We start from the raw sequence: 13,737 nt of genomic DNA, 5'->3' as shown, positions 1-13,737 counted from the left end.
GCCGGATGATGATGAAGCTGACCCTGCTGCTGCCTTGTTCTCACGCATGATCTGGTTATTTTTGTTCTGAGGATTGTGCCAACATTCTGATTTTACATGCCCCCTTTTGTTGCAATAGAAGCAAGTAGGAACCCTTCTAGGCGTGGTAGATGTAGTATTCATAGTATTCATGCCTGGTGGTGTTGGGAGAATACCTCTTCCCATTCCTGCCTGAGGAGTCCAAGAACGAGTGCGATTCCCTTGCAGTGCGTGTGTCCCTGTAATCAGTACATTGTGGCTGCTAGAAGGAATCAAGTTCTGTTGCTGTACACGACTAGCTTTGTGCTAAAATAACTTGGCCTTCAGATCTTCAAAGGATGGGAGGACAGGTAGAACTTCCAAAGCTGTGCAAAATATGTCAAAATCTGTTCCAAGTCCACTTAAAGCTTGCTGCACCTTGTCCTTGTCGTTGACCGGATATCCAATGACAGCAAGCTGATCGCTTACATTTTTTATTTCATTCAAATATTCCAAAACTGTACGCGTCCCGCGCTTGATGTCCTGAAACTGCCTTTTTAATTGTAGAAATCGTGCTTCCGATACTTGAGAGTACGTCGTGGCAAGCATAGACCACAACTCTTGGGCTGTTAAATCATCATCAACGCCTCCCAACACTTCCTCTAACAGAGTAGAAGTAATGTAGGCAACAAGAGGCTGGTCGTGAGCCAGCCCAACTTCATACTTAGGGTTGTTTTCAGTGAGAGTTTCATACTCAAATCTGATCTCAGTTCCAGCCGAAGTCCCAGCAGCTTGATCTGCCACTACAGTCCTCTTCACTTCACAATCGATACTTTGAAGGCGCTGGGGTGGTGCCATCGATATGTCCATAGAGTCGATGGCTCTTAATAAATGAGACTATTTGATGTTTCCAAGTCAAATAGTTGCTGTGATTCAGTTTTTGGGAGATAAGTTGGGAGAAAAAACTGGAGGACAAGAGAGAGGAGTTTCGCTGGTCCATGGCTGAATAATGAGAGCAGAAATCGAAGAGGAATAATGGAACGGGTTAGGTATTTTGTGTAATGGTTTGGTTTGGAGTTTGGACAGAATTAGGACAAAGGGGATTAGGATTATGTGATGTAGAAATTAAATGGAACAGAATTAGGGCAGATAACACAGAGGTAGAATTTAGGGCAAGTACTGGAATTAGGGCAAATCACGCCAGAAATAAGATTTAGGGCAAATACTGGAATTAGGGCAAATCACGCCAGGACTGAATCCACTTACCGGAGGACGATGCTCAACCTGGCTCTGATACCATGTAAGATTTTCTAGAAATCTGTGTCTCTCCGGCCTGAAAAAAGAGTGATTGAGTAGAGAAGGTAGAAGCCGATGGAAGAGAAGGTGCAGTTGGCGTGAAAAAAACGCTCTGCAGTCCTTAGTCACTGTTGTTAAGATAACCTAATCAGATTACAACAGCTCGTACAAAAATATGTAAAAAATTACAAGTATGCCACCGCCTAGTATATTTGGGCGTGTGGATAGAAAAGAATTGAATCGGGTCATCTGGACAGACCCGATCCTGGGCGCACAAACTTAACAATAATAGCTATCACAATAGTTCCAAATCTACGGTTTTTAGAACGATGAATGCTTAAGTTCCCTATTACCTTGTGTGGTTGTCCATAAGACCATAACCTATGTCACGTGGGTGCGGGTACGATACGGGTACGGAGACATGGCAATTTTCAAAACTTTTGGATACGCGGAGACGGTGAATTTTATATTCTAAAAAATGATAAAATACAAAAAAAAAAAAATTAAAGTAATAGTTCACTCTTACAATCTCATAAGAAAGAAAGTCTCAAACAAAACATTATTTATCACAAAACATTGTTTGTCATCATTCTAGTCATTGTCAATGCCCAAATCGTTCTCCTCTTCTTCCACAATAGAAGATGTTGATGGAATAGAAGGTTATTCAAATCTTGAATTAACAGTTTCAAGTTCATTGTCTTGTTCTAAGTTAAAGTCCTCAACATTCACGTCCCAATTTTTAGTTTCTCCTTCCCTACAAGACAAAAGAAATTGTAATGATTAAAAACATATCCACAACTTGAACTTGTAGGTTGAGAGACTCCTTTTCCTTTGTTCGCCATACTACATTCCTTTGTTATATATATATATATATATATATATATATATATACGGCCATACCCCCACACCTAAGTTTTTTGAAGATGGTCCGTACTTGTACTGGCACCCGTACCCGTACCTATGTGACATAGGTTTGCCCTAATCCCCATGTTTAAGAGGAAGGCGGTTTCGTATATTCTTTGATCTTCTGTGATAGTGAAAAAGGTCAAAAAACTTTGTGGCGGTGGATGTAGGAGAACTTGTCTCCGAACCACGTAAAAATCCTTTTGTCTTGTTCTTTCTCTTAGTTTTCTTCTCTTGTCGTTGCGAGTGAACTAGGGAGGAGGCCTTGTTCCTAACATGACTGACTTCTGTGCAGGAACATGTGAGTATTGTTTAATCTGGGCCATGTATAGAAATCTACAGTAATCCTTGATACATTCTGGTATGGGAACAGTAGCTATGAGGGCGATGAGTCCACGGAATCAAAACCCTGTGTTAATGATATAAATAGGAGCAGCTTAAAAAGTGAGCTAAAATCTGCTATAGCCCAGGCCCGTCAGTCAGTTTTGGACTCGGTCTTTAAAGATCTTTGTTCATTTCTTGGTCATGGGAAGTGGGGTCTAACTTGTGGGCTTATGTTCCTTAAGGATCGCTAGTAAGATCTCAAGTGTGGGGGTGGACTAAAAAGTGAGCTAAAATCCGCTATAGCTCAGACCCTTCGGTCAGTTTTGGACTCAGTTGTTACAGGTCTTTGTTCATTTCTTGGTCATGGGAAGTGGGGTCTAACTTGCGAGGTTATGGTTCCTTAAGGGTGGCTATTAACATCTTAAATATAAGTTAGACTTTAACATAATCCCGTGGTTGAGGTTTTAAGAATGATTCATATCCATATGTTCCCAAGCTCCATTGTTGTATGCTTCTTGATTTGCAGCATTTTTGGTTGTCAAACCAAAGCACACTATTAGTCTGGTTGCATGGAAGCAGGTGCTTGAGTAAGTTTTAGGCAGGGTTATTACACTCTGCAACTTGATATGTTTCTGTTTAAAAAATCTAAAAGTTGAAAAATGTGCTAGCTACCTAGCTTTATTCTAAATTTTTCGCATTCATAAGAATTCTAACTGATGTCTTCTTGTATTGAAGATGCCTATTAGAGAGGCTTGTCATGTTGCTGTGCAAAAAATTCATCCAAGCAAGCAGAAGCTGTGGAAGCATGCTCTAGCTCGCCAGCAAAACCAAGGCCTAGGGCCCAAGCCCGTGTTGCAGATAGTAAATCAATGTTTACCTTTTCTGTGGATATAATCAATATGTTTAATTCTTAAAAAGTTAACTATGCTTTTACTATCTTGTGTAATCTTCACATTGGCTTATGAAGCCATTATGTTTATCTAGCTGGTCTATGCATAACTTCCTGATACATGCTTTCAGGTATCTTTTGGGTCTGAGTTGTGCAACCGTGCACCTACATTTGACATGGATTTGGCTGATTTAATGGATGGAGACCAACCAATATCCTATGAGTCAGCTTGCAAATACTTTGCACAAGATCCATCCCAAAAGTTAGTGATAGTTTTTTTTTTAATATGTTATGTAGGCTTTCTCTTTTCTATTGAAACATCCCTTGGCTTTCATTTCAGGTGGGCATCTTATGTTGCTGGGGCAATTGTTGTGTTGATGACTGAATTGGGTGTGCGATTTAATGATAGCATTAGCATTCTGGTATAACATTCTTTTCTGATTTTCATTTCGCCTGATGACATGCATGCTGGCTTGGTGATTAGGGTTTTTAGCATAGGAATTGGGGTAGAATTTGGATTAAAATCTTAGGTGCTTTAATTTGTCTTTTTGGCCTTTAAAAATAATTTCTTCTTCATCCTATAGTGTTTATGAACTTACCAAAGTTCTGGTTCTATAAACTTCATCTGCAAGGGAGAAAACCAGGTTTATGTAGGCCATTTGATGTTTAAGTTAAACAGCCATGTCTATTTAGCTGGATCTGAGTATTTAGATCATACATGATGAATTTATAAAAACAGTTGTTTTAGGCAATATAAAAGCCTTCCTGGCAGTGAAGGAGGGTCTCTGACTACTTCATTGTGGTTAATGCTTGTGCTTAGGCACTACTAATCTAGTACCTGGCTGATGTCATAAAGAAGGATTTCTCCTGGGTTTTTGCTGAACATATTTTGCTTGGGTATAGCTAAAACTTGGGTACAGATTGAACATCTTTGACATGGGCAAGCTGCATGCCATCACTTTTGAATAGAAAAATGTTAATGGAGAGAGTGAACTTTCCCTTCTGCTTCACTTTTTTATACACTTTTTTTTTCCTTCTTTTTTTGTTTGGGGGGAGGGTAGAAACAGTAAAAGATAATACAAAGTTAACAACATGGACTTAAAATTCATATAAAAAGGATTATTTTAGGCAAAAAAGGTCGTTATGTTAATGCAATATTTATTTTCAGTGTTTTTCTGAAGGAAGAAAATATCCAATTTTCATACTAAAAGAATACTCCCTTTTTTGGCAATTAACATAATTAATTTTTTTTTTGAAATATCTGTTTTTTTGAACAATTAGTGATAATTTCAAGGCTAATTTAACAAAACATTGGGAATTGCTATATTTTCCTTGATTGGAACTGGGTATTTCCAAATGAATTCTGTTTTCAACTGCTAGGAATCAGGATTCCTACTTTTAAATCATTCTGATGGCTCCAGACCAGTCATACACATCAAAAACTTTATTTCCATTGGAAGCTGTTAAAGTCCTTGTGATGAGATGCATAAAGACCATAAATGATATTATTATGCAATCTCAGAACCAGAGTTGTCTGTCATACAGTTCTATTCTTTAAAGAAAGTAAATGGCATTTTGGAATGTCATTCACTATGACATCTAAAATAACTTACTATTTGGTTAACAACTTGGGAATGAAATGTTTCAAGGTTCATGGAGCCATTTCTTTTTCTTTATGGCTTAGATTGCGCTAAAGGACCTCAGATTGTGTGTCATTGTAGGCAGTGAAAATTAGTGCAAGGCTAGATAGGCTTCTCATGGAATAGAACAATTTGGCTGATGCATCTGAGATTGGTGTCCTGTAGACTTCATATTAATTTCGAAGAGAGTACTTCATTTGCATTCCCTGCATTTTGTTTCTAGTCCTTTTTTGTAGTGAAAACCCATTGTTGCACTGCTGCATAAACTAAACCTTCTCTCAATTTTTTGTGTTCCTGATCTACCCTGGCCAATAGCCAACATTTTAAGCTTTTTGTCGTATTTGGTTATATATAACGACTCTCATAAGAATGGTTGTTGCACTTATCACATATTTTATTTTCTCTAGAAAATAATCCTTTTCCGCTGATAATTGCGCTATTGTCTCTCCAGATAAATGTGTACTAATTTTCAGAAGTTCCACAAGGTTCACTTATTTACATGATAACTTGCAGGTTTCTTCAGCAGTTCCAGAAGGAAAAGGTGTTTCTTCTTCTGCAGCTATTGAAGTTGCCACCATGTCTGCCATTGCTGCAGCCCATGGTATGTTTTTGCTTTAAATTTTTCAAACATGCTCTTTTCCTTATGCCTGCTGATAACTTTTTGTTATGCTATGTTAATAGCTATCTTTTCCAATGACAGCATCATCACCAATATCAATGGTAAACTCAAATTGACCCTTTGAAGTGGTTAAATGTGAGTCAGACTTACAAATTGAAAGCTAATAAATGCAGCTTGAGCCCTATGTCACATAGGTGCGGGGTGTGGGTGCGGGTGACGGAGCGGCACATTCCAAAAAAATTAGGTGCGGTAGTGCAGCGAGGGTAATTTATTATTATTATTATTAATTTATTATTATTATTTATTATACACACACATAACAAAATTGTTTATAAACAAAAAAAAAATTACAAATCTACTATGTAACACAGGTACTGCTCCAAAAGAGCAGTACCCGCACCGTACCGGTGTCGCATCGGTACGGGTGCGGCGTTGATCGTGTCAGGTACGGTCAACGTACCCGAGGTCGAATCCGACCATTTTCGAACTCGGTCAAAGTTGACTGAGTCCAATTTCGACCTTTTTTGGTTTTTAACGTGATTTACAATTTAACGTGGTTTACATTTTTCATGTTAAAAATATCGTAACCATTAAGCCTCAACGGTTCTTTTCACCTCGTCTTCACCGAGACCGATGACGGGAGGCGATTCTCCACTCCGGCGAGCGGCGAACGGCGAGAGGCGAACTGCGAACGGCGAGAGGCGAACTGCAAACGGCGAGAGGCGAACGTCAAATGATGAAGATAAAGGTTTTTAGGGTTTTCCGATGCAGCTTTTGGTTTCATCTGTTGAAAATCTTGTTTGTTTTGTGAAGATCGAGCTCCTTTTTTCATTTTTTGTGCTTCCGTTTTCTGTTTTATGCCTTTGTAATCATTCTTGACCGGTTAATGTTCATGCCTGTGTCTTGAAAATATCCCTTCTCCCGCTTCTTCATCGGCCCTTCTCAAAGGTATGGCTGCAAACCTGAATCTTCTGTCGTCACAAAAAAAAGAGGCCTGGGATGTTTGTTTGAAGTGGCGAAGGCGCATGCAAGCCTACTTATTAACACTTCTAATGAGGGGCGGGCTGGCGAGCACCATTAAGTGAAGCTATCTGCACAGATAGCTGACCCCGGCCCGGCCTGGCTTTTTGGGAAGCCCGTTCCCACCGCGCTCACGGCTCGACGTTCGAGGTGGAGTGGAGCGGGGCGCTTGAAAGAATCCTAGATAACCCACTAGCGAGCACCATCAACCAATGCCATTAGTGTTTCATTGAAACCATCGAAGATCTGACTTGAAGCGCACCTGAGCGCAGAGCATGTCCAGGACGTGCGTCGTCTAGGCAGTTCCCTGTTGCTCTGATCTCCCCTATGCCTAGGACGTTGTCTGGGCCAAGAGCCATAGTGAGTTTCCTTTCATTCCCACCTTCATAGGAAAGATCTTCCAGTTCCCTCCGAGCTTTGACTTTACTTTTTCCCCCTTCTTCCCGCTCCAATATTTGTTTTCGAAGGTCTTCAGCTTTATCATTAAGGGGATTGACTCGTTTTCTTACCTTCACTTTCTGTTGGGTTCTTTGTAGGGTTTTAGGGGTTTTAACATACGAGATTTAGCATTTCGGTTGATTTCTTAGTTCCTGAACTTGGCTAAATGCAATTTTCTGTTTTTTTTTTCAGTTTTTAATGTCAATCCTTTCCCTCTTCTTGCTTTTCCTGGTTTTGTTCCTTCTTTGCCTGGTTTCATTTGTGGTTCCTCTTTTCTCGTAATGCTTAACATGGAATTATTGGTCACAACGGCACTTTTTGATAGTTGTAGATAGAACCTGCTGTGCGTCTTTGGTCTAATAACCAGTTGTGTGCTGATTTTGTCCCGTGAGAAAAGGGTCATGTTTGAAATCGTTGCTTTTGTGTCCTTTTGTATATTGCAGATTGTTGCAAGTGAATTTCTTGGAGTTTTGGTTTTCCCCTTCCTCCTTAAAACTTTCTTCCAATAACACGATTTTCATTTTCTATCTGTTTGGCAGATCATCTCTTTTTGTGTTTTTTTTCCATGTGTGCTTGCATTGTATGATAGTATCTATAAATTTTGGATCATGATTTATGAATATGTTATTCTGTTTGTAATTTTTTTATATATATATGTGTGTGAATATGTTATTCTGTTTGTAATTTTTTGATATATATATGTGTGTGTGTATGTGCACTGCTGTACCTCCACACCCAAGTTTTTTGAAAATAGTCCGTACCCGTACCTGCACCCGTACCTGTACCCATGTGACTTAGCAAATCTGCACTATGTACATTCGGTGCTAAGTAAAATACTAAAATCTAAATCAGTAAATGGCAAATGAGTAAATGTTTACAATATGCTTCAAACATTCGGCGCTAACAGTCATTGTAGTAAAACAAATCAAATTATGGACCCTATAAAAAGACATCAAAACAAAAAACTGATCTAGGTGAAAAACATTAACACTTTAACAGCCAAACTCAAGCATGTATAGTGTGTACCATGAAAACAATGATCAAAGTTCAAACAATTCCACATTTTAGAAAATAATCATTAAATCCTGAACATTACAAAAAAGAACTGAAAAATAGTAAAACGCGCTGCAAATATGAGCAAATGCCAACCAAAGTTTCAGCCATCATTCCCAAAAGATAAAGTCGACAAAAACAATAATCAAATTAAAGAGAAACAACAATGAAAGACAAACACGCAAGCGGCAACAAGAAGTGACTAGATGGATCGCAGACTCGTAGCCGATTTCTGACACATTTGGGTGGAGACCCAGCGGCCAGCGCTTCTAAACGCCAAACAGAGATGGACCAGATGGTCTTGCGCCGGCTAACTTGTGCTAGAGATGAGTTGAAGATTGCCGTTGGTTGTCGGAAGATAGCATACCGGTCTCATATTGCTGGAAAACTGTGAAGATCGCCAGGACACACACAAAATAGCAACGTACCTCAAGGGTGAACGAAGGGCTTTCGACTAAGTCGAAGCCCTAATCCCCTTTTCTTTTGTGAACAAATGATTAGGGGTGGGTATTGGGCCTGCCCGGTAAGGGCTGCCCGATCCGGCCCGTCGGGCTGCTCAGCCCGGCCAGGCCTGGCCCGCCCCGACGTTCATGGCAGACGGCCGATCGCCTTTCCCCCTCGTCGATGGCCGACCCCCTTTCCCCCTCACCGACGGCCGACCCCCTTTCCTCCTCGCCGACGGCCGACCCCCTTTCCCCCTTTCCGGCGGCCGCGCTCCTCCTCCTCCTCCCACCACGGCGCCTTTTCTCCCTCGCCGACTCCTTTTCCCCCTCCCCGACGGTCTCGACCTGGCGCTCAACCTGCCGACCTGGCGTCGGAGCCGTCAAGCATGTTGGCGGCGATCTGGCGACAAGATCGTTGCGGGCAAGGATGCAGCCCAAGGTTTTCGATGGTGGAGCGGCGCAGGGTGGGGCTATCAGAGATTAGGGTGGGGGACGGAGGAGGAACGGGAGACGGAGGAGGAGGGGGAGAGGGAGACGGAGGAGGAGCGGGATACGGAGGGGGAGAGGGAGACGGAGGAGGAGGGGGAGCGCGGGACGGAGGGCGGGAGGTGGAGACATAGAGGTATCGGGCGGGGCCAGGCCGCTTATCCGGGCCGGCCCCGACTCGGACCCGGACCCGGGCCGCCGGCGGCCCGGCCCGGCTCGGCTCGACGGCCAGGCTTACAAATGATAAAAAAAATTTAAAAACGGACAAATGTAGACTTGACACAGTTGACCGCACGTGACTCACGTTTGACCTGAGTTAGGTGCGCACCAAAATCGGACAATCTTGGTTGGGTTTCTATCAGCCGCACCCAATTCTCATTGACTGGCTTGGGGTGCTGCACTGAAAATGCAGTGTCCGTGTGACATAGCTTGAGCCCTTGCTAGATATGGTAGAAGCAACTTAGGGATTTGTTTTAATCTATAGTGATTTTTATACGAACACAATTAGATTATGCTAACACTTTTCAATTATTATTGCTATTATTTTAAACAGAAATCCTGGATGTGACTTACAATTGATGGTAAGAAATCAGGAAAAACCAGCGGGGTTGGTTTCGGAAGAACTCAGGATGCTTTGATTTTCTGAGAGGAACTTGATCTAATCTGGCGGAGCTACACAATGCTAGTTCTAGCTCAGTTTCTGTTGAGTCCTCAAGGCTTCAAATTATGCACATGCCAGCATTTGAGCAAGATGTGATCAATGTGGGGCCTATCTATGGCCACCATTATTGTTTCCTTGAGTAACTGAATGCATTTTTGTTTCTCCTATTAAAATATGTTAGTCTTTATATAGCAAGTTGCAAAATGATCAGACATGTTTGTAAGATTGGAATACTGCAGTGGTAAAATATAACACGATGAAGTTAATATTTTATTACAAATTGCCAAATTGCTTTTGGCCCCGAGGCAGCCATGACATAGTATTTTAACATTTTCATGGCAGGCTGGATTTTACTTTATTAACTAGATTGCCTATTCACCTTTTTTGCATCTATGAATGCATTTTGTGCATTGATGTCTGCCTTTTTCTGAATAGGGTCATTCCTTTGTCTACACTTTTCAGCTTCTTCAACGTATCTATGGGTTTGATTTTGCAATTCTTTTTTTTGTCAGGACTGGAAATTGCACCAAGATATCTTGCCCTGCTGTGTCAAAAGGTAAGGGCATCATCTAAACCTTGTAGACAGTTTCCCCGTGTACTAATTTTTTAGAATTCTGTGGTTTGATGGACTCATTATATGAATGGGGAAGTTAAATTTCAGGACACAATTACATGTACTTTGCCTTAGGAACCACTTGCAGTTTGTTTTGGGATTCGGTATTTATAAATGAAATAGAGGCTGGCCAAGTTAAGAGTTTTGCTTTAGGAACACTTGCAGTTTGTCTTGGGATTGGGTGCTTATGAAGAGCCTGGCCAAGTTAAGATCTCATCGCTATAGTCCTTTCTAATCAACTGAGTCAAATTGTACAACTGAGTCAAATCAGCTGCCAGATCCCAATGACTCCACAATTTCCATAACAGGGATTCTTGATAAGCTGGCAAGTCCAGTGTTATCTGTATCGCATGATACGGGTCCGTATTGTGTGATACATATTGTGTAAGTTTGAAAAACCTATACGATACACCTATGATACACGATACACGTGTATCATAGGTTTATCGTGTGATACTGGGGTTGTATCATATGATACGGCTGATATATAGGCCCGTATCGTATAAATTTGAAAAACCTATACGATACACGATATACTTGTGTATCGTATGTGTATTGTGCGATACAGTGGCCGTATCATACGATACGGTCAATACACCCCTGTATTGTATGATACAAGGATAAAATGAATTTTTTGTATTTTTTTTACAAAAGAACCGCTCGCTTCTTCTTTCCAAACATGTCTAAAAGTTGTAAGAGGAGGAAATTTTAGTAGCTTTTCTACAAAAATTGCCCATTTATGTGATAAATCATTGGTTTAGGGGAGAACTCACTGGTGGAGAAGAAGGTTTACTCATGGCCCATGGGGATGATGAGACCTTGAGTGATGATAATCATGATATATTATATGTTGTGAACTTGTAATGTAATCTAAAACACTTTTAAAGTTTAAACATTAAAGTTGTGATAGACGCTTATTATGTTATTATAATTTCTTATTTCTCATCTCTAAATGTGTTGTTAATATATTATGGCTTATGAATGATGTGATGAGTCTTTTTTATGTTGAACACATTTTTTCCGAAACTTTCTTTGTTTTTCCTGATTTTACCGATTTTTTAAAAAAATTTTCTTTATTTTTTTATTTTTAAAAATCTTTTATGAAGTAAAATATTAATTTACGATACGGTACACTACATTTACAATACATTACGATACAGTGTGTAGGTTGGCCCAACCGATACACATTACGATACGCCTTTTACAACATTGGCCATGTCATTGATTTTAGGGAGAATGTAAATCCACCAAATTCATTCGTGTTTGATATTCTTCTTCTGAATGTAGCATCAGCACATTTTCTGCAAAATCCATATAAATATTTGGTAACATAGGTTTGTTGGAATGCATTCATCATGTATCTGATTGCCAGTATATCCATCATCTTGTTGACTTCAGCTTCTTTCACTCCATTTTTGAAGGACATTTTTCAGACAAGATTTTCAAACTTTCCATACCTAGAGACTACACCAACAATTCAGTTGACTTTCCTCTTCCTGCTCACCACATTGGTCCTTACCCCAATTGATTTTGCACTTTATGTTGCTCTTCCAACCCCATGAATCACCTTTTATTCTGAACCAAGAGAACTGTGTAATCCTATGCAAAATTTTGACAGGTGGAGAACTTTGTAGTTGGTGCACCGTGTGGAGTGATGGACCAAATGGCATCAGCTTGTGGTGAAGTAAACAAACTTCTAGCCATGGTTTGCCAGGTAAGCTGAAAATTTATAAGATGTTTTATTTAACATATGCAAGAATTTGTTTATTGGGACGCCATCTCATAGGCGTTTCTCTGCAGCCTGCTGAAGTGACAGGACTTGTCAATATTCCTACCCATATATGTTTCTGGGGTATTGATTCAGGGATACGCCACAGGTATGAAGCAGCTTGCTGCTATTTAGTTCATAAAAGTCTGTTTTAGCTGCAGAGAATTCGTATTTTGGTGATTGCTGCTAAGATTTTGTTGGATATTTGTTTTATGTAACTGGATCTGGCCTTAGACTCAAATTTTCAGACTTGTGTTCAAGGTATTCAGGATTCCGTCCAAGTGGGACCAGTGATTGTCTTCATAGAATATGACTGTCAAGATTCTATGAAGCCCTTATGCATAATCCCTATTGTTCGAGGACCTGAATCATGGATCTTATGGTGCTATGACTGAAAGATTGCCGAAAAGAAGCAAAAGAAGGTTTTTCATCTTTGCTGAAGCAGAATATAGTGCCATGGTCGCTACTACTGTGCAGATAGTGTGGCTAAGGAGATTATCCAGGAAAACAAATTGCTTTGGTGAAAAAATCTGTTAGGTAGAACTCTAAAGTGACTTAGGCCAGATTAAAATATTCTTATTTAACTTAATTTTAGTTCATCTCAATGCGCTTTGTTTACTCATAAAACATGTGGCTGCAAGCAATGTATACTCTTTTTCTCACACCACAATGTAGCAGGTTCAATCAGATGTATTGTCATATCTCGTGATAATCTCCTTAACCACACTGTCTGCATAGTAGTAGCGACCATGGCACTATATTATGCTTCAGCAAAGATGAAAAACCTTCTTTTGACTGTGATAGGAAGGGAACTACTAGCTGCTGGTACCTCTCTCTATCTTAATTTTTCATTCGAATGAAAAAAAGGGTTACATGATACTTAAAAAGGAATACATCAAGACAACGGGTCGGACAGGATCCAGACCCGGACCCGAACACAGATACACGTCAACACTCTCCCTCAAGTTGGGCATAAAGATCGAACATGCCCAACTTGGATACATTCCTCTCAAACGAAATAGACGGCAAGGCCTTGGAGAGTACATTAGTTGTTTGGTCTTCAGTCTTCATGTAGGGTAGGACAAGCTCCTTCGCATCAATTCTCTCTCGAATGAAATGACGATCAATTTCCACATGCTTTGTTCTATCATGTAGCACAGGGTTGTTGGCTAAGTTGATTGTCGACTTGTTATCACAATACATCTTTATTGGATCCTTAGATTTGACTCCTATGTCAACCAAAAGCACTTTCAACCACAGCAACTCCGAGACTCCCATGGCCACAGTCCTATATTCGAGCGAGAGTAGACATCTTGTCTCTTACTTATCCACACTACGAAATTTCCTCCTAAGTAAATATAGTAACCTGAGGTGGATCTCCCGGTGTCCACACATCCTGCCCAGTTAGCATCGGAATACCCTTCAATCTCAAAAGAGCCTTGCTTAATGTACATGAGGCCCTTGCCAGGACCCCTCTTCAAATAACATAAAATCCTGTCAATAGCCTTTAAGTGAACGTCTTACGACCTCCCACATTCTGTTTTTGTTCAGTGCTTCCATCTCTTCTTGCATCGCATGAGCCCACTT

At 40.4% G+C, this 13,737-nt stretch overlaps 1 protein-coding gene across 2 annotated transcripts in view; it reads left to right on the top strand.

The window, feature by feature from the left end:
• Positions 1-13,737, top strand: part of LOC116247207 (L-arabinokinase-like) — a 57,474-nt gene that overhangs the window by 20,383 nt on the left and 23,354 nt on the right. For both annotated transcript variants that reach the window (XM_031619231.2, XM_031619232.2), the window contains 7 exons: positions 3,256-3,381; positions 3,541-3,671; positions 3,750-3,831; positions 5,563-5,650; positions 10,282-10,325; positions 12,001-12,096; positions 12,183-12,259. In XM_031619231.2, the coding sequence (XP_031475091.1) occupies positions 3,256-3,381; positions 3,541-3,671; positions 3,750-3,831; positions 5,563-5,650; positions 10,282-10,325; positions 12,001-12,096; positions 12,183-12,259 (644 nt within the window). The remainder of the gene's footprint in view (positions 1-3,255; positions 3,382-3,540; positions 3,672-3,749; positions 3,832-5,562; positions 5,651-10,281; positions 10,326-12,000; positions 12,097-12,182; positions 12,260-13,737) is intronic.

The sequence above is a fragment of the Nymphaea colorata genome, chromosome 2, assembly GCF_008831285.2.
Source record: "Nymphaea colorata isolate Beijing-Zhang1983 chromosome 2, ASM883128v2, whole genome shotgun sequence".
Taxonomy (NCBI): domain Eukaryota; kingdom Viridiplantae; phylum Streptophyta; class Magnoliopsida; order Nymphaeales; family Nymphaeaceae; genus Nymphaea; species Nymphaea colorata.
The sequence above is the reverse complement of the archived record's forward strand: the minus strand, read 5'-3'. Positions and strand labels throughout refer to the sequence as shown.